Here is a 20,417-nt window from a genome sequence, read left to right as displayed (position 1 = left end):
GTGAAAATGTGAGTGTTTGTGTCCCACCCCTGTTGGGGAGAGTGCAGTGGGCGGTGCTAGTCATCTACACGTTTCACAGGCTCCCCGCGCGGTTCTTCTGTAGAGTAGACTGTGAGAATTATTCTTAACAGTGATTGAAAGTTTCTGAACGTGTCATTTTAGGAAAATTAATGTGATGTCACTTTGTGGGGGAAATGGAAGGCAGGGAGAGGCAAAGAGATGGTTAGAGCACTAGAATAATGCAGGTGTGAGCAAGAGTGACTTCAGCTAGTGGTTGGCAGTGAGCTCAGAAAGGGAGCGACATTTTGAGACACCCTTTCCTGGAAAGATCAGGGCCTGGTAACCAGAAAAAGGACGAGGAGAGGGAGAACACAGAGTTAATCCAGAATTTTAAGGTTAGGGGAGCACTTTTCAATCTTTTTTTTTTTTTTTGCAAGCCTACACTTACCAAGTATTAGAGTACCACTCGGGATAAAGGTGCGTGTTTGTTGATGAAAATGCGTTTTGGTGAGAGAATTAACACATGGTGGGAAAAACAGGAAAACACCGCAAGGAGGAAAGGCTACTGGGCTACCGTGAGTGGGTGAAGTGTCTGTGTGCTGTGGGGCCCAGTAGCACAGCCGATGGGATTTCCCCCGTGCTGCGTTCCGAGTGAGCTCATGCACACTTCACGTCATTTGGATTATTTTAGCCTCTTTATCCGATATTTAGTGCCCATATCTGTAATTTTGCACGCAATCGAGATTTCAAGGGTAAAAGCAATTCCTGGGTTTGGTGGCTCCCCGGGGCTCAGATATTTCAAAACACCTCAACTCCTGAGTTCTTCTGCTTAGGGTTGATCTTCGTTACAGTTAAAATAATAACGTATTTTTTCTGTGTTTTATTAAGATGTAGTTTAACTGTGAGCGTGTGGATTTGAAGAACACGGAAAGCATTTGGTGTATAAAGCATAATGTATATGAAAGAGAGTTTAAAATATTCTCTTTATGACATGAAAGGATGACCAGAATATTTCGTGTCTTTTTTTTTTTTTTTTTTTTGTAACAAACTTTGACTTTCCAACATTCAACATCTATCGGGTGAGTAGCTGGATAGGTCCCGAACGTATTCTCTGGATGGATTTTGTGAAGAACAGGCACGGCAGGCTACCCAGGCAGTGAAACAGCTTGAGGATATCAGAGAGAAGGCTATTTGCGAAATGAAACGTACATTCTTAAAGGTAATTCTTTCATTCTCTCCTCTCTCTCTGTCAGACTGTAACATACTGACCGAAGCAGCGTCTCCCGGTTGCATGCCTGGAGGCGGAGTTAGAAACGGGCAGGCGGAGGGACAAAGGTGGTTCCTTAGGCCAAGCGGCTAATGCCGCATGGTCACCGGGCGCGGGACACTTTGCAGGGGCCGTGTGGGGTGCAGGTGTACACGCGTGCAGGTATATCCCCCACCCCCCAACCTTGTGAAAGTTCGTTTACGCCACTTTGCTTTACAGCAGATGTATATGCATAGCTGGTTTGTTAGCTGAAATCCAGAGAGGATGTTGCTTTTACAAAAAAAGGCCAGAAGCACAGAGAGCCCGGCCGCGTCTGTTACGGGGCAGCGAGGGCGCCGACCCAGCTCCTTCCCCCGGCCCCATGCAGCCTCCCTTGGGCGGGGCTGCCAGTGGAGGGGTCTCTGAGCGTCAGTTAGTTTTGTGCAGCTGTCAGCAAAGCCTTTTGGGGTGTGGGAAGGCTCAAAAAATTTCCATATAAATTAATGGTAATGGCTTCTTGGCTTTATGCTGCTGCGGCTTTTGGAAGGTTTCGTAGCAACTCTACCTTTGGAGAGTGGGGGAAGCCTGCATAAGAGAGTGTGTGTGTGTGTGTGTGTGTGTGTGTGTGCGCGCGCGCGTGCATGTGTGCGTAAATGCACGCGTATGGATGTTTACGTATATACCTTCAAGATACTTAAAATCTAACCCGACCTGGCATATATAGGGAAATACGAATTGTTACAAAGTTCAGTGTTTATAAGACAAAAACTCATTGCTCAAGAGAAACATAACCAGATGAGACAAAACTTGCCTGAGGATTTTATGAAAAGGACTCAATAATTCAATGAGCAGTGTCCTCAGAACATTGTTCTCTGAGATGCTGTGACTCACTTGACAGGATTATTTTACGGAGTTTCCCCGGTCGGGGAATGACAGTGCGTGGAAGCGTCCTTCACAGCCACCCTTGGATGAGGGACCGATGCCGTGTTGTCTGGTTACAGGCTGGCGGCCTCTCTCCACTGCTTTGGCCGAGTCCAGGCGCACAGCGGAGGCTCTGGGGGGAGAGGCGGACCGGGTCCCCCTCGGTTTTCAGACAGAGTTTCTCTGAATTAACTTCTGGTGGAGACTGGGTAGCAGTGAGTTCAAGCCTTCGCCTGTTGACGAGAAGATGCAGTGCGGCTGTTTTTCATCAATGGAACAAGGACTCTCCTTCCTCATCTGGTTCCTCAGTCACCCTAACTTCCTGAAGCCCGGTCGTGTCCCAGGCAGACTCCGGGACACTGGCCAAGGGATTAACGGCATCTGTCTTGGGACCCTGGTTACAGATTACTCACGGTCTGGTTTCTCCCATTCAGCCCATTTCTCCCATTCATCAGGGTCTCATCATAAATATTTGATAAGAGGTTTCCATTTAGGTTGTGATAGGCAACAAGTCCTCCCTCCCTACAGAAACTAGTTTGATTTGGTTTATATGACTTATAACTGAAATGTTTAGACTTTTTTTCAAGTTTTTATTTAATTCTCGTTCGTTAACATATATGGTAAAAATTGGTTTCAGGTGTAGAATTTGGTTATTCATCTCTTACATACAACACCCAGTGCTCATCACAGCAAGTGCCCTCCTTAATGCCCATCGCCCCCACCTCCCTCCATCAACCCTCAGATTGTTCTCTATAGTTAAGGCTCTTATGGTTTCTCTCTCTCTCTCTCTCTCTCTCTCTCTCTCTCTCTCTCTCTCTCTCTCTCCCCCTCCCTCCCTCCCTTTATTTTTCCTTCCCCTATGTCCACCTGTTTACTTTTTAAAAAAATTTTTAATGTTTATTATTTATTTTTGAGAGACAGAATGTGAGTGGGGGAGGGGCAGAGAGCGAGGGAGACACAGAATCCAAAGCAGGCTCCAGGCTCCGAGCTGTCAGCACAGAGCCCGATGTCGGGCTCGAACCCACGAACCACAAGATCATGACCTGAACCAAAGTTGGATGCTTAACTGAGCCACCCAGGTGCCCCCCCCATCTGTTTTGTTTCCTAAATTCCACAAATGAGTGAAATCATATGGTATTTGTCTTTCTCTGACTCACTTACTTTGCTTAGCATGATACACTCTAGCTCTATCCACATCATTGCAAATGGCAAGATTTCATTCTCTCTCTTCCCCCTTCCCCCTCCCTCCTTCCCTCCCTTCCCCCTCCCTCCTTCCCTCCCTCCCCCCCTTCTCCTCCCTCTGCCCACTCCTGCATGCTCACTCTGTCTCTCTCTCTCAAAAAAAAAAAAAAAAAGTTGCTACAGCTGAGGTCAGAAAGGTTGCTGCCTGTGTTCTCTAGGATTTTGATGGTTTCCTGCCTTACATTTAGGTTTTTCATCCATTTTGAATTCATTTTTGTGTATGGTGTAAGAAAGTGCTCCAGTTTCATTCTTACGTGGTCACTGTCCAGTTTTCCCAACACCATTTGTTGAAGAGACTGTCCTTTTTCCACTGCACATACTTTCCTGCTTTGTCAAAGATTAGTTGGCCGTACGTTTGTGGTCTATTTCTGGGTTCTGTCTTCTGTTCCATTGATCTGTGTCTGTTTTTGTGTTAGTACCATATTGTCTTATTGATTATGGCTTTGTAACACAGCTTGAAGTCCAGGATCGTGATGCCTCCTGCTTTGGTTTTCTTTTTCAGTATCACTTTGGCTATTTGGAGTCTTTTCTGGTTCCATAAAAGTTTTCAGATTGTTCTAGCTCTGTGAACAATGCTAGCGGCATTGTGATGGTGATTGCATTAAAGATATACATTGGTTTGGGTAGTACAGACATTTTAACGGTGTCCGTTCTTCCAATCTGTGAACATGGAATGTTTCTCCTTTTTTTGCGACGTCTTCGGTTTCTTTCATAAGTGTTCTGTAGTTTTCAGGGTGCAAATCTTTTATCTCTTCAGTTAAGTTTATTCCTAGGTATTTTGTGGGTTTTGGTGCCATTGTAAATGGGACTGTTTTCTGAATTTCTCTGTCTGCTGTTTCATTATTGTATAGAAGTGAAACAGATTTCTGAACATTGAGTTTGTATCCTGCGACTTTGCTGAATTCATGTGTTCTAGCAATTTTTTGGTTGAGTCTTTCAAGTTTTCTACAGAGTATCATGTTGTCTGCAGATAGTCGACGTTTGACTTCTTCCTTGATGACTTGGTAGTCTTTTATTTCTTTTTGTTGTCTGATTTCTGAGGCTAAGATTTCTAGTACTATGTTAGATAGTATTGGTGAGAGTGGACATCTGTGTCTTATTCCTGACTGTAGAGGAAAAGCTCTCTCTTTTCCCCCATTGAGGATGGTACTAGCTGTGGGTCTTCCAAATATGACCTTTATGATGTTGAGGTATGTTCCATCTATACTTTGTTGAGAGTTTTTATCATGAAAGGATGCTGTATTTTGTCAAATGCTTTTTCTGCATCTATTGAGAGGATCCTATGGTTCTTATCCTTTTTTTTTATTAACATGGTATATCAGGTTAATTGATACGTGATTAGTGAACCAACCCTGTAGCCCAGGAATGAATCCCGCTTGATCATGAGGAATAATTCTTTTAATGTACTGTTGGATTCAATTTGCTAGTATCTTGTAGAGAATTTTTGCATCTGTGTTTATCACCTGTTCATTCTCCTTTTTCGTGGGGTCTTTGCTTTTGGAATCAAGGCAATGCTGGCCTTGTAGAATGAGTTTGGAAGTTTTCCTTCCATTTATATTTTTTTGGAACAGCTTGAGAAGAATAGGTACTAACTCCTTTAAATATCTGGTAGAATTCCCCTGAGAAGCCACCTGGCCTCACACTCTTGTTTGTTGGGAGAGTTTTGATTACCGATTCGATTTCTTTGCTGGTTATGGGTCTGTTTAAATTTTCTATTTCTTCCTGTTTCAGTTTTGGTAGTTTGTATGTTTCTAGGAATTTGTCCATTTCTTCCAGATTGCCCAGTTTGTTGGCATGTATATATTTTTTTTAATTTTTTAAAGTTTATTTATTTTGAGAGAGAGAAAGCTCACAAGCGGGGTAGGGACAGAGAGAGACAGAAAGAGAGTTCCAAGCAGACCCTGTGCTGTCAGCACAAAGCCCTGTCTGGGGCTTGAACTCACAAACCATGAGATCATGACCTGAGCTGAGCTTAAAGTCTAATGCTTAACCAACTGAGCCACCCAGGCACCCCTTGGCATGTAATTTTTAATAATAATCTCTTAGGGGTGCCTGGGTGGCGCAGTCGGTTAAGCGTCCGACTTCAGCCAGGTCACAATCTCGCGGTCCGGGAGTTGGAGCCCTGCGTCAGGCTCTGGGCTAATGGCTCGGAGCCTGGAGCCTGTTTCCGATTCTGTGTCTCCCTCTTTCTCTGCCCCTCCCGCGTTCATGCTCTGTCTCTCTCTGTTCCAAAAATAAATAAACGTTGAAAAAAAAATAAAATAATAGTCTCTTATAATTGTTTATATTTCTGTGGTGTTGGTTGTGATCTATCCTCCTTCATTTGTGATATTATTTGGGTCCTTTCTCTTTACTTTTTGCTAAGTATGGCTAGAGGTTTATCAATGTTATTAATTCTTTTGAAGAACCAGCTCTTAGTTTTATTGATCTGTTCTGGTTTTTTGTGTCTACATCATTTATTTCTGCTCTAGTCTTTATTATTTCCTTTCTTCTGCTGGCCTTAGGCTTTATTTGCTATTCTTTTCTAGCTCCTTTGAGGTGTAAGGTTAGGTTATGTATTTGGGACCTTTCTTCCTTCTTTTGTTAAATTTTTTTAATGTTTACTTTTTGAGAGCAAGAGAGAGAAAGCGAGCGCAAGCAAGCGGGGGAGGGGCAGAGAGAGAGAGCGCACGAGACAGAAGATCCAAAGCATGCTCTGTGCTATTAGCACAGAGCCTGACGAGGGGCCCGAACCCACGAACCGTGAGATCATGACCTGAGTTGACATCAGACGCCTAACTGACTGAGCCACCCAGGTGCCCCCTTTCTTCCTTCTTGAGGTAGGCCTGTATTGCAGTATACTTCCCTCTTAGGACTGCCTTTGCTGCATCCCAAAGGTTTTAGACTGTGTGTTTTCATATCCATTTGCTTCCATGTACTTTAGTTCTTTAACTTCTTGGTTAACCAGTTCATTCTTTAGTAGGATGTTCTTTAATCTCCATGTGTTTGTGGTTATCCGAATTTTTTCTTGGGGTTGACTTCAAGTTTCATAGTGTTGTGGTGTGAAAATATGCATGGTATGATCTCAATCTTTTTGTACTGTTGAGGCCTAATATTTGATCTGTTCTGAAGAATGTTCCATGTGCATTCAAAAAGAATGTGTATTCTGCTGTTTTAAGGTGAAATATTCTGACTATATCCATTAAGTCCATCCGGTCCAGTGTGTCATCTTGGCAGTGGCTGGCTTTTGTTGAATTTGGTGGGATTTTTCTGTGCTTCTTGGACTTCAGTGGCTGTTTCATTCCGCGGATTGAGGAAGTTCTCAGCTATAGTTTGCTCAAATAAACCCTCTGCCTCTTTTTCTCTCTCTTCTTTTGGGACTCCTAAGATACACGTGTTACTGTGCTTTTTCCCTAAGTCCGTATTTGTGATCCAGTGCCTTTCTTTCCCTCTTCTTTTCTGAGTCATTAGTTTCCATACTTCTCCCTTCCATGTCACCAGTTCATCCCTGTGCTGCGTCCGTCCTCACTGGCATTGCATTCAGTTGGGCTTGCAACTCCGCTACAGCATTTTTAATTTTGGCCTGACTGGGTTTTAGTTCTTTTATCTCTGCAGTAAGGGATTCTCTGGTGTCTTCTGTGCATTTTTCAAGCCCAGCTAGTAGCCTTATAATTGTTTAATTCTAGTTCAGACATCTTAATTATGTCTGTGTTAATTAAAACCCTATCTGTTACTTCTTCCTGTTCTTCCTTTTGGGGTAAATTCCTCCGTCTGGTCATTTTGTCTACATCACTGTTTTTTGGTGTGTGATTGTTAGGAAAGCCTGAGAGTGATGGCTGTATTAAGAAGAGGTCCAGAAAAGAAGGGGTGAGGCAGCCCCTCTGCACTCTGCTGTCGTGTTCTGGCTGCTCCTGCCCTCAGGCCAGTCCTTTGCAGGGTTTCTCCTTGCCTGCATGGGGGCTGTTTGGACCTTGTCCTCTCACCGTATGGCAAGTTTTAACTAGATGTGTTTTGGTCTGCTCGTTAATAGAAGCTAGATCAAAAGAAAAAGAAAAAAGAAGCTAGATCCTGTTTGCCCTAGAGACGAAATTTGCAGCCTCTTTGATGAGTAGACTTGATGCGTGGGGGAGGTCTGTGCTGGTCTTCTCCGTGAGGGGCCTGCGGCGCTGACTCTCAGGCGGACTTGCCCGAGCGAAGATGCACCTGCAGGGCGCAGGGGCGCGGGCGGGGTAGGTGGCTCCTGTCTCCACCGGGGGGTGCTGTGTTCACTGACGTTCATCAGTGCCGGTGGGCTGGAGCTGTGGCAGTGGCAAAATGGTGTCCCCCCCACTCTTGTCCCCAGAGTGGCGAGTTCGCACCTCTCACTTTTCAGGAAAAGCAAACAATCACCCCTCTTGTGTCCCCAGCTTCCGTCAGATCCCTGCCTTCGCCCTGTCTGCGTCCGAGCTGTGTGCCAGGCGGCACAGTACTCCTGTGTGTTATCTGAGGCACGTGGCTGGGTGTCAGAACTCCACATTTTAAGGTCCCACGTGGCACACACCCCCGCTGATCCTCTGGAGGAGGGTCTCACTGTGCTTCTGCCATTTGCCGTTTGCCAAGGAACCTTTTATTTAGATTTGACTCTCCCCCGTTGGCAGCTCTTAGTGTACTTGAGGAGGGTCCCTCTATGCAGGAACGCTTAGGTAATCATCAGTATGTACTTCCCGTTGGACTTCCATAAACTCGTCCGCTTGTAAGGGACACCCTGAACTTCATAGGCCTCTTTTGGTCTGCTCTTCAAATACAGTGCAAACATAAAGTTTTTTGAGAGTTGTCCTAATAACGTTGAGTTGCAATGTTACTTAGACTAATGAAAATACTATACATTAGAAATCGTGCTGTATTAACATAGAAAGTTGTCACTTGTTTCTCCATTGTTTATTGAATTGTAGGTGGCAGAAAAGAAAGAAATTAAAGAATATTTTGAGTCAAACCTCTCTGAAGACTACACAACACATTTCAAGCTGCCTGAATATCGACATTTATTAGAAACAATTTTGAGGTTTCTGATGCTGGTTGACTACATATTTCAGGAACTCATCCGTCAACTGATGAACACTGCCGTCACACTGCTTTTGGAATTATTTAATAATTCTGCTAGAGTGCCATTTTCAAGGGAAAGAAAGAATGAAAATCTCATCAAGTAAATCGAACTTTTTTGGCTTGTAAAAAGAATTTATGATCATAACGTAATATGTTGCCACTTACGGAGGAGATATCCAATAACTTAAGCTAGAATTTGAAAATTCTCCTTGTAAATTATATGTACTCAGTTTTTGCGATTTTCTGAGCTTCTTATCTGGTAATACCCTCCTTAATACTGTCCATGAAATTTAAGAAAATTTCCCTCTTCCCCTTTCCACCCCCAAATTCTGCATAGGTTAGCTTGCCCTTTGAGATACACGATGTCCAGTGAAATTTGAAATTCAGATTAACAATGAATAATATTTTAGTACAGTATGTCCCAATATTACCTAAGTTATTGTTTATCTTGGAATTCAAATTTAATTTGGTGTTCTTTATTTTTAATTTGTTAAACCTGGCAATCCTATGCATAGGTATACTGTATCTTCAAAGTTCAGAACTAGCCCTTAAAGATGTGTGAGGATGATTCTGGAAGTAGCCACAAGGTTCATTTGGAATTTGGGTCAATTCCAACTATCTGTTGAAAACAAAATGTTTTCAGCTTCTATTTAAATACTACTGTTAAAACCTTTTTCTTATTTTCCGCAACTGGATCTATCACTGTGCCTTGTGAGCCATGGAATATGAACTGAGACTGTAGATGCTTTATGTTCAAACGGTCAAAATTTAGCAATATTATTTTAAGCCAAATCAGAGTTTTAGTATCATAACTGGAGAGTGAAAAATATATCAATTCATAAAACTTTGAAGAATCTTAAATATGTTATTTCTCTAATTTATTATTGGATCCAGCAGAGCTTAAGTCATTGATCTAAGGCCTCATAAGTGATTTGAGTCAGTGCCAGGACTTTAACCTATATAAGAGCACTATTTAGTAATAGCACATTATAACTTTATTTCTCCTAAAACTACAAGTATGTGTGTATGTGTGTGTTTGTGTGTTTAGGAGAAGTTTTTAATTTGGAACTTCCTTCCGTCCTTCCTTCCTTATTTATATTTTAGTGTTTATTTTTGAGAGAGAGAGAGCACAAGCAGGGGAGAGGGGGACAGAGGATCCAAAGAGAGCTCTGTGCTGACAGCAGACCGCCCAATGTGGGGCTCAAACTCATGAGTCACGAGATCATGACCTGAGCCAAAGTCAGACACTTAACTGACTGAGCCACCCAGGCGCCTGAACATAATTTTTTAAAATATATATTTATTATTATATTAAATTGGTCATATACTAGAAAATATTGAAAACAAAATTTACCCTAATTCCGTCGCTTAAAGACAATGTCTTATTGTTTTGGTACAGTTTCTTCTAAACTTTTCCTGTGTATTTTTCCATGGTACTATTTCATAGCTTATTTTAAAAATACAACATGCCTTGTATACTTTTTTTTTAATGTTACAGGGGAAATACTTGTGGATTTCAAGTATATGTATTTTTAGAATCATACCACCTGGGTTAATCCCCGTTTCATCTCTGACATGTTGTGTGACTTAGGTTAGCTAGTAAACTAACAGAGGTTATATAAATTCTTTAAACCTCAGTTTCCTCATCTATAAACTAGAAATAACAATAATACCTATATCATTAGGTTCTTTGAGAATAAGCAGATTAAATGCCTGCTAAATAGGTGCTACCATTACTGAATCTGTTCCCACTGACCTCCTTAACAGTATTGGTTTGTATTTCCGTAATGACTAATGATATTGTGCATCCTTTGATATTATTGGCTATCTGTAGATGTTCTCAGACAAAATGCCTGTTCAAGTCCTTTGTCCATTTTTATTTTTATTTATTTTTTAATGTTTATTTTTGAGAGAGTGCAAGCAGAGGCAGGGCAGAGAGAAAAGGGAACAGAGGACCCAAGTGGGCTCTGTGCCCACTTGTGGAGAGCTTGATGTGGGGCTTGAGCTCGTAAACTGCGAGATCATGACCTGAGCTGAAATCCAGAGTCAGACACTTAACTGACTGAGCCACCCAGGTGCCCCCGTCCATTTTTAAATTGTGTTGTCTTGGGGCACCCTGAATAGCTCAGTCGGTTAAGCGTCCGACTTCGGCTCAGGCCATGATCTCACAGTTTACAGATTCGAGCCCTGCATCGGGCTCTGCTGGCAGCTCGGAGCCTGGAGCCTGCTTCGGATTCTGTGTCTCCCTCTCTCTCTGCCCCTCCCCCATTCATGCTCTGTCTCTCTCTGTCTCAAAAATAAATTAAAAACGTTGAAAAAAACTGTATTGTCTTTATTGTTAAGTTATAAAGAATTTTAAAAATATATTTTGGGTACAAGAGCCTTATTATCATGAAATAATTACTTGCAAAAATTTTCTTTCATTCTATACATCATCTTTTCACTTTCTTGATAGTATCCTTTCGAACACAAACGTATTTAATTTTGAAAAAGGCCAATTCTGGGGCGCCTGGGTGGCGCAGTCAGTTAAGCGTCCGACTTCAGCTCGGGTCATGATCTCGCGGTCCGTGAGTTCGAGCCCTGCGTCAGGCTCCGGGCTGATGGCTCAGAGCCTGGAGCCTGTTTCCGATTCTGCGTCTCCCTCTCTCTCTGCCCCTCCCCCGTTCATGCTCTGTCTCTCTCTGTCCCAAAAATAAATAAACGTTAAAAAAAAAAAAAAAAGAAAAAGGCCAATTTATTTTTTCTTTGATTGTACTATTTTTTAAAAATTTTTTAACGTTTATTTATTTTTGAGAGAGTGACAGAGCACGAGTCGGGGAGGGACAGAGAGAGGAGAGGGAGACACAGAATCCAAAGCAGGCTCCAGGCTCTGAGCTGTCAGCACAGACCCCAACGCAAGGCCCAAACCCACGAACTGTGAGATTATGACCTGAGCTGAAGTTGGACACTTAACCAACTGAGCCACCCAGGCGCCCCTCCTTGATTGTACTTTAACTGTTATATAAAAGAAATCATTTCCCAATCCAAGATCATGAAGATTTATACCTTTATATTCTCCTAAGATTTTTAATTTTAGCTGCTGCATTTAGGTCTTTGATCCATTTTGTTTTAATTTTTGTATACAGTCTGAGATAAGGGTCTAAATTCATTCTTTCCCGTATGGATATCCAACTGTCCCAGCACTGTTTCTCAGAAAGACTATTCTTTCTCCATTGAATTGTGTTGGCATCCTGTTGACAATCAGTTGACGATAGATGTATGGATTTATATACGGACTGTAAATTTTGTTCAGGTGATCTCTATGTCTGTCAGTACCACAGTCTTGATTACTGTAGCTTTGTAGTAAGTTTTGAAATTGGAAAGTGTGAATTTTATAACACTGTTCCTTTTCAACATTGTTTGGACTATTCTGGGTCCCTTGCATTTACTGTGAACTGTAGAGTAAGATTGCCAATTTCTATCTAAAACAAAAACAACAACTGGAATTTATGTAAGGATTGCACTGAATCTTTAGATAAATATGGGGAGCATTTTTATTTGAACAGTATAAAGTTTTCCAGTCCATGGATGTGAGATTGTCTTTGCATTTATATGGGTAGTCTAATTTCTTTCAGTAGTCTTTTACGGTTTTCAGTGTATGTGTCACACTTCTTTTGTTATGTTTATTTTGAAGTATTTCATTCTTTTTGATGCTATTGTAAACACCATTTTTTAAGTTTTATTTTGGATTATTAATTGCTAACATATTGAAATATAGCTGATTTTTGTATATTGATCTTGTATCCAGCAACCCTGCTCAACTTGTTTATTAGTACTAATGGTGTGTGTGTGTGTTAACTCCTTAAGATTTTCTATACAGGATTGTGACACCTGTAAATAGAGATCGTTTTACTTCTTTTTTTTCCCAGTCTGATATCTTTTATTACTTTTTGTTGCCTGATTGCCCTGGCTAGAATCTTCAATGCAACGTTATTAGAAGTGGCAACAGTGAACATTCCTGTTTTATTCCTTGTCTCAAGAGGGAAACTTTAAGTCTTTTATCGTTAAGTATGATGTTAACTGTGGGGTTTTTGCAAGTGTTTCTTATCAGGTCGAGGAAGTTCCCCTCTATTGTTAGTTTGTTTAATGTTTTTGCATGAAATGTTGGATTTTGTTAAATGCTATTTTTCTGTGTCAGTTGATCATGTGTTTTTTACTTTATGCTGCCAATATGGTATACTACATTATGTTACATATATACATTTTTGTATGTTGAACCAACCTTGCATTTTTGGGATAGTTTCCACTCAATTATGATATATAATCCTTTGTATAGGCAGCTAGATTGAGTTTGCTAATATTTTGTTAAGGATTTGTGTGTCTCTATTCATAAAGGTATTAGTCTGTAGTTTTCTTACGATGTCTGTGTCTGGTTTTGGTTCCAGGAAAATTCTGGGCTCATAGAATGAACTGGTATAATTTCTTTCTTAAGTATTTGACAGACTTCACACGGAAACCTGTCTGGGCCCAGGGCGTTCTATTTTGAAAGCTTACACATTATTTGCTCAGTTTCTTTAATAGATGTCCTATTCAGATTATCTATTTCTCTGATTTTTATGAGGGGATGTGGAAAGATTTTTTAAAAAGTTCTGTGCCATTCTCTTGCTGCCAGAAGCTCCTAATAGTTTTATTTTCTGCCCTTTTCACCTTAAATTGAGATGCCTATCTTACTATGGTTTGATTTTGCTTTTTAACTTAATCCGATAGTTTCTGTCTTTTAATTAGGAAATTAAACCTATTTAGATTCAGTAACTGGTATGCTTTGCTTTTGCGCCTCCCATTTCATTTATGCTTATTATTTATTTTACTTTGGTTTTTTTCTCTTTCCTTTTCTGTTTTCTTATTTTTCTTGATTCACTCAAATGGTTCTTAATTCCCTGTGCCTCCTTCTTACCTCCTTGTTTTAGTGTTTCTTATGCTTTGCAGTGTGTTTACGTATTCTCCATCTTCCTCATAATTATTATTTAAATTCTATTTTTGTTAGCTTATATTTGTAAGTCTTTACTTTTCCATAAAAATGCTTCACTTATTAAAGCTTATTTTTAGACAGAGGGAGAAGGAGCACATGCACGTGCATGCACACGAGCAGGGGAAGGGCAGAGAGGGAGGGACAAGAATCCCAAGCAGTTTCCATGCTTTCAGCGCAGAGAGACTTTCTGTCTATGGATTTACCTATTCTAGGTACCTCATTTGGTGGAGTTACACGATATTTGTTCATTGTTTCTGGCTTATTTCCCTTAGCATAATGTTTTCAAGGTTCATCCATGTTGTGACACGTATGAGAATTTCCTTTTTAAGGCTAGATAATGATTGTATGTGTATACTAGATTTTATTTATCTGTTCATCTGTTGATAGACATCTGGGTCATTTTCACCTTTTGGCTATCGTGAATGACGTTGCTATAAACATTGACGTGTAAATATCTGTTTGAATCACTGTTTTCAGTTCTTTCGTTTATCTGCCCTGAGGTGGCGTTGCTGGATCACCTGGTAATTCAACAGGTAACTTTCTGAGGAATTTCCCCGGTATTTTCCACAGCAACCGCCCTATTTTAATTCCCACCAGGAAGCACCAGGATTCTAATGCTCACCAACACCACTTTCCTCTTTTAGAGAATAGCAGCCGTCCTGTTTGGTGTAAAGTTACATCTCATTGTGGTCTTGATTTGTATTTCCCTAATGATGAGTGATGCTAAACATGTTTTCATGTACTAATTGACCATCTGTATATCTTCTTTGGGGGAATGTCTAATTATTTATGTGTTCTGGATATCAGTAAGATATCAAAGTTTAGAAAGACTTTTTTTTCTTATTTCTTAATCTAGAATGTACAAGAATATCTTTACTTTCCCTGGAAAGATAACAAATGATGGTGAAGAATTTGTCGGTAATTCAAATTTACGTGCCACTTCTGTTTTAAGGTCAGAAGTGAAAATGGAAGCAGATATTAATGAGGTGAGTGGTCTTTGAAAAATATGAGCACAGATTTTTAATGTAAAATGAATAAGTTTTGTAATTAAAAATGTGATTCATGATTACTCACAATTGTTTGCGCACCACACACACATACACGTCCCTCCCACTGTAGAAAGCTGTAATGACACTTATCTCAGTTGGTTCATTTGTTCGTGCGTTATTGAGTACTTACTATACACCGGTCACTGGGCTCGGTTCTGAAATTCACCAGCTCGGTTCTGAAATTCCCTGATCTCTTGGAGCTTGTATTCTGCACCAGGAGAGACAGGGACTGAAGTGATGGTGCAGTGAGGAAGCACAAAGGTAGACAAGGCAACGCGGAGTGCTGCCGTATGCTGCTTTCACACGGGACTGGTGCGGGAGGGCCACCCTATCTAAAGTAGCAGTTACCCCCTCCGCCCCCACTATTGTCTACCTTTGACTCTTCGCCGTTCTACAGAAGACAGCAAATAACAAAAAAAGTTTTTGTTATTAACTCAAAAATGACACAAGCCAAATATGAAAACTCTTAACAGAATCCTAGAAAAACTTACACTAGGAAATCTTTTTTTTTTTTAATGTTTATTTATTTTGAGAGGGAGAGAGAGTGCATGTGAGTGGGGGAGGGGCAGAGAGAGAAGGAGAGCAAGAATCCTAAGCGGGATCCATGCTTTTGGCACAGAGCCTGATGCAGGGCTCGATCTTACAAACCATGAAATCATGACCTGGGCCCAAATCAAGAGTTAGATGCCGGCCTGACTGAACCACCCAGGTGCCCTGGGAAATCTTTTCTTGACATGAGGAATTGTATCCTGCCCCCGACAATATTTTCTCGGGATTAAACTTTATACAGTAGATACTTTTTCTACTTTGCAAAAGCAGCATTTTTATGAGATAGCACTGTATAATATGTATGTTTTACATATTTTTTAATATTTTAGGTAGATTTGGTAACAAGGGAAAATGTTCACATTTTAAATTTCAGTTTGTATTTCTCTTATCATAGCTTAATTCTGTATTTTAAAAAATATGTTATTGGAGGGGCGGCTGAGTGGCTCTGTCGGTTGGGCGTTCCACTTCGGCCCAGGTCATGATCTCACGGTTCGTGAGCTCACGCCCCGGGTCAGGCTCTGTGCTGACAGCTCGGAGCCTGGAGCCTGCTTCGGATTCTGTGTCTCCCTTTGTCTGTCCCTCCGCTGCTTGCACTCTGTCTGTCACATTGTCTCAAAAAGAAATAAATGTTAAAAAAAATTTTTTTTTTAAATATGTTATTGTAGACTCATATTTTGTCTTCTATGTTTTTTGTCCATTTATCTGCTGAATAGATTTTTCTATTATTTTGTAGGAATTCTTCGTATTTATATTGCAATTATCTTTTCTGCTAGATGGCTTGCTACTTTTATTCCCTCGTGGTAATTTTTATCAGTAATTCTTCATTTCAGTGTAGTGGAATTTATCAGTCCTTTTATTTGTGTTAGTGTCTGAGATTAAATTTACCATCCTGAGTCATAAATATATTTTCCTTTATTTTCTCATAGAAGCTCTAGAGTCTGGCCTTCACACGTGTCTTTAATGTGTCTGTGTGTAGTGTAGGCTGGGCTCCACTTTCAGGTATTTCTGTGTGAGTAGCCATTGCCCAGACGTAGTTTCTTTACATCCTTTCCCTGCTGATCTGCGCTGGCAGCTCTTTCTTTATCATTTACCATCTGATTCCCATATGTGTGTCTTCTGTTCCCCAGCTGTTACTCTGTCCTGTTGATCTATTTGCCTCTCACTGTGCCGATCCCACACTGGATTAATGGTATATAGCTTTGAGATAAGGCTTCTTTTATTCTCAGCCATTTGCTCGTCTGTATACAGTTTAGATTCAAACCCTATTTGGATTTTGGTTGAAATTGCCTAGAAGATGGGGAGAGTTAATATTTTATGATATTGAATCTTCCCGACATGATTGTGCTATTTAAGTCTTCTTGAATTTTTTCAATGTCTTTTATAATTTCTCCATAAAAATCTTAGATATTTTTTTGTTAGATTTAACCTGTGAGCCTTGTAGCCCCAGCCTGTACTGGGAGTTGTTATTTTATTTATTTATTTTTTTTTAATTTTTAATGTTTGTTTATTTTTGAGAGAGAAACAGAGCATGAGCAGGAGACAGGCAGAGAGAGGTAGACACAGAAGCTGAAGCAGGTTCCAGGCTCTGAGCTGTCAACCCAGAGCCCGACGCGGGGCTCGAACTCACAAACCGTGAGATCATGACCTGAGCCGAAGTCAGATGCTCAACCAACGGAGCCATCCAGGCGCCCCGGGAGTTGTTATTTTAGATGCTTCTACTAGTTCTTTATGAACACTTTAGAATAGAAATATTTTTAGATAAAAACACATGCACTGTTTTTTTTTAATTTTTTAATGTTTTTAAATTTATTTTCGAGAGGGAGAGACAGAGTGTGAGTGGGGAGGGGCAGAGAGAGAGGGAAACACAGAATCTGAAGCAAGCTCCAGGCTCTGAGCTGTCAGCACAGAGCCCAATGTGGGGCTCGAACCCATGAGGTACAGGATCATGACCTGAGTTGAAGTCGGAGGCTTAACCGACTGAGCCACCCAGGTGCCCCTGCACTGTTACAATTTTTTCCTTAGGATTAATACCAATCAGCACAATAGGCCTTTCTACGGTCTTCCATTTGCAGAGTATCTCTTTAGACAAAGTTATACTAATTTCTATCAAAGAGTGCCTTTTACATGTATCCTATTTTATACTGACCGTTGCTTATTGATAACTGAAATCTCAGATTAACTGATCTTTTTACTTATTACTTGTAGTGAGTGTTTTTCTTATACTTATTAGCCATTTGTAGTTCTCATTTTTATGACCTTTTGATGTTCTTTCCCATTTTTCTGATGGCGTTTTCTCTTCCTTTTTCTTACTGAATTACAAAACTATTTATAAAGTACAGACCATAACCATTTGTTATATCATGAAAATATAAATCTTAATGCGTTATTTTTCATTTTGTTACTAGTGTTTCTAGTATGAGGAAGATTTTTTTTGAGTAATTAAAAACCTGTCCCACCTGGGTTCACTGGTAAATTCTACCAAACATTTAAGACAGAAATTATACCAATTTTCTACAGTCTTTTTCAGAGGAATGCAGAAGATAGAATACTTTCTAACTTATTCTATGAGACCAATGTTACTTTAATACCAAAACCAGACAGACAGTACAAGAAAGCTACAGACAGATATCTCTCATGAACACAGATGTAAAAATCTTCAAATCACAATCCAACATAGAATTGTACACCAAGTGGGATTTATCCTAGGTATGTAAGCTAGTTCAACTCTTGAAAGCTAATGCAATCCATCACATCAGTAGGCTAAAAAAAAAAAAAATCACATGCTCATATAATAGATGCAGGAAAAGTATATGAGAAAATATAACACCCATTCATGATAAAAGTTCTCAGTAAACTAGAAAGAGAAGGTAACTTCTTCAACTTGATAGAGAATCTTTACCAAAAAACCTGTAGCTCACCTTACATTTAGTGGTGACAAGCTTGAAGTTTTTCTGTTAAGATCAGGAGCAAAGCAGAAATGTTCCCTCTGACTAATGCTTTTCAACATTGTACTGGAAATACTAGCTTATGCAACAAGACAAGAAAAGGAAACAAAAAGTATACGGTTTGGGAAGGAAGAACTAAAACTTCCTTTGCAGATGACATGCTCATCTATGTAGAAAATCCAAAAGAATCAACGAAAAATCTGGAACTAATTAGTGATTATAGTGAGGTTGCAGGCTACAGGGTTAATTTTAAAAGGTCAGTCACTTTCCTATATGCCTGCAGTGAACAAGTGAAATTTGAAGTTGAAAACAATACTATTTACGTTAGCACCTTCCCAAATGAAATACTTGGGTATAAATCTTACAAAATACATACAGGGTACATATGAGGAAAACTACAAAACTCTAATGAAAGAGATCAAAAGAGAACTAAAAGAATGAAGTGATAGTCCATGTTCATGGATGGGAAGACTCCGTATTATCAACATGTCAGCTTTTCCCAACTTGATCTATAGTTTCAATGCAATGCCAATCAAAATCCCAGGGCCTATTTTGTGGATCATGACAAACTAATTCCAAAGTTTATATGGAGGGACGAAAGACCCAGAATAGCCAATACCATACTGAAGGAGAACAAATTTGGAGGACCGACACTGTCTGACGTTATGATTTACTTTAAGGGTATGATAATCAAGACAGTTTGGTATTAATGAAAGAACAGTCAGATAGACCACTGGAACAGAATAGAGAGGCCAGAAATGGATTCCCATAAATACAGTAAAACCTTGGTGTGTGAGCATAATTCGTTCCAGAAACATGCTTGTAGTCCAGAGCACTTGTATATCAAAGCAAATTTCAAGAACCATCGGTTTAGTGGTGATCATGTGATGTTTGGTGTCACATACTACTCGTATTGCAAGACATCGCTTGTTTATCAAGTTAAAATTTATTAGAAACATTTGCTCGTCTTGTGGAACATTTGCAGAAGAAGTTACTCACAATCCAAGATCTTACTGTGTAGTCAACTGATGTTTGACAAAGGAACAAGAGCGATACAGTGGAGCAGAGATGGTACTCAATAAATGTGCTGGAACAACTGGACGTCCACGTGCCAAAAACAATGAATATAGACTCAGACTTTACATCTTTCACAGAATTAACTCAAAATGGATCATAGACCTATTTGTCAAATGCAAAATTAAAGAAACTCTTAAAGGTAATATAAGAAAAAACCTAGATGACCTTAAGTGTGGCAGTGACTTTTTAGACACAACACCAAAGGCACGATCCATGAAAGAACTGATAAGCTGGACTTCATTGAAATAGAAGACTTTTTGGGTCGCCTGGGTGGCTTAGTCGGTCAAGCATCTACCTCTTGGTTTAGCCTCAGATCACGATCTCCTGGTTCGTGAGTTCGAGCCCCACATCGGGCTCTGTGCTGACAGCACGGGTCCTGCTTGGGAGTCTCACTCCTTGTCTTGTTCTAAATTGTCCTTGTTCTAAATTGCATTTCTCTGATGACAAATAATGTGGACCATGTCTTCATATGCTTGTTTGTCACCTGTATACTTTCTTTGTTGATGTGTCAGTTAAGGTCTTTGACTCATTTTTAATTGGGTTATGTGTTTTCTAACTGTTGAGTTGGAAGGGTTCTTTGCATATTTTAGAGAACAGACCTTTAGCAGCTATGTCTTTTGCAAATATTTTGTCCCATCCTGACTTGACTTCAAGTCTTGTGGCTTGACTTCACTCTCATACCTTTGTATTTTGCCAAGAAGCTTTCTATTCTCTATTTATTTATTTATTTTGCAAGAGAAAGAGAACGGGCAAGGGAGGGGCAGACCCATGACTTCCGCCTTATCACATGCTGGCAATATAGCCTTTGACAAACTAATACCAGCTTTTTTATATATAATAAGAGTAATAATTTCTGTCCAGGTTGCTGTGAAGGTGAGGTGAGGGCAACTTGTTTACTCTAGCGCCTAGGACATGATAAGCACTCACCCAAGAGTAACTGTGTCCAGTAATACAGTGTGCTAGGAGTATACTGTATCAGGTGTACTCAACTAGTGGACACAGATACAAGTATGCCGTATCGAATAGTAGTTGTACTACGTGCATTTCAGGAATGATTCTACGCCAACTATTTGTAATACTGTAACATGAGAAAGTGTGTAGGGTTCAAGGTCCGGTCGTTACCAGGATTAGAGGTTATTTTCCAGAAGAAGCTATACGACGCATTATGTTTGTTTGAAATTGTCTGTGAACTTGTTGATTGTGATAAAGCATACATAACATCCACTTGCCCGTTTCGAGCATATTTTACACGTGAAACTCAGTGGCGTTACCACACGCGCGGGGCTGTGTGCAGTCACCGTCACCCACCCTGCAGCAGT

At 40.3% G+C, this 20,417-nt stretch overlaps 1 protein-coding gene across 1 annotated transcript in view; it reads left to right on the top strand.

The window, feature by feature from the left end:
* Positions 1–20,417, top strand: part of DNAH14 (dynein axonemal heavy chain 14) — a 328,569-nt gene that overhangs the window by 61,692 nt on the left and 246,460 nt on the right. The window contains exons 10-12 of the mRNA XM_040451938.1: positions 1,088–1,219; positions 8,320–8,570; positions 14,335–14,464. Coding sequence (XP_040307872.1) covers positions 1,088–1,219; positions 8,320–8,570; positions 14,335–14,464 — 513 coding nt within the window. The remainder of the gene's footprint in view (positions 1–1,087; positions 1,220–8,319; positions 8,571–14,334; positions 14,465–20,417) is intronic.

This window comes from Herpailurus yagouaroundi, unplaced genomic scaffold (genome assembly GCF_014898765.1).
Source record: "Herpailurus yagouaroundi ecotype Mexico unplaced genomic scaffold, PumYag 205, whole genome shotgun sequence".
Lineage (NCBI taxonomy): Eukaryota > Metazoa > Chordata > Mammalia > Carnivora > Felidae > Herpailurus > Herpailurus yagouaroundi.
This window is presented reverse-complemented; position numbering and strand designations above follow the sequence as displayed.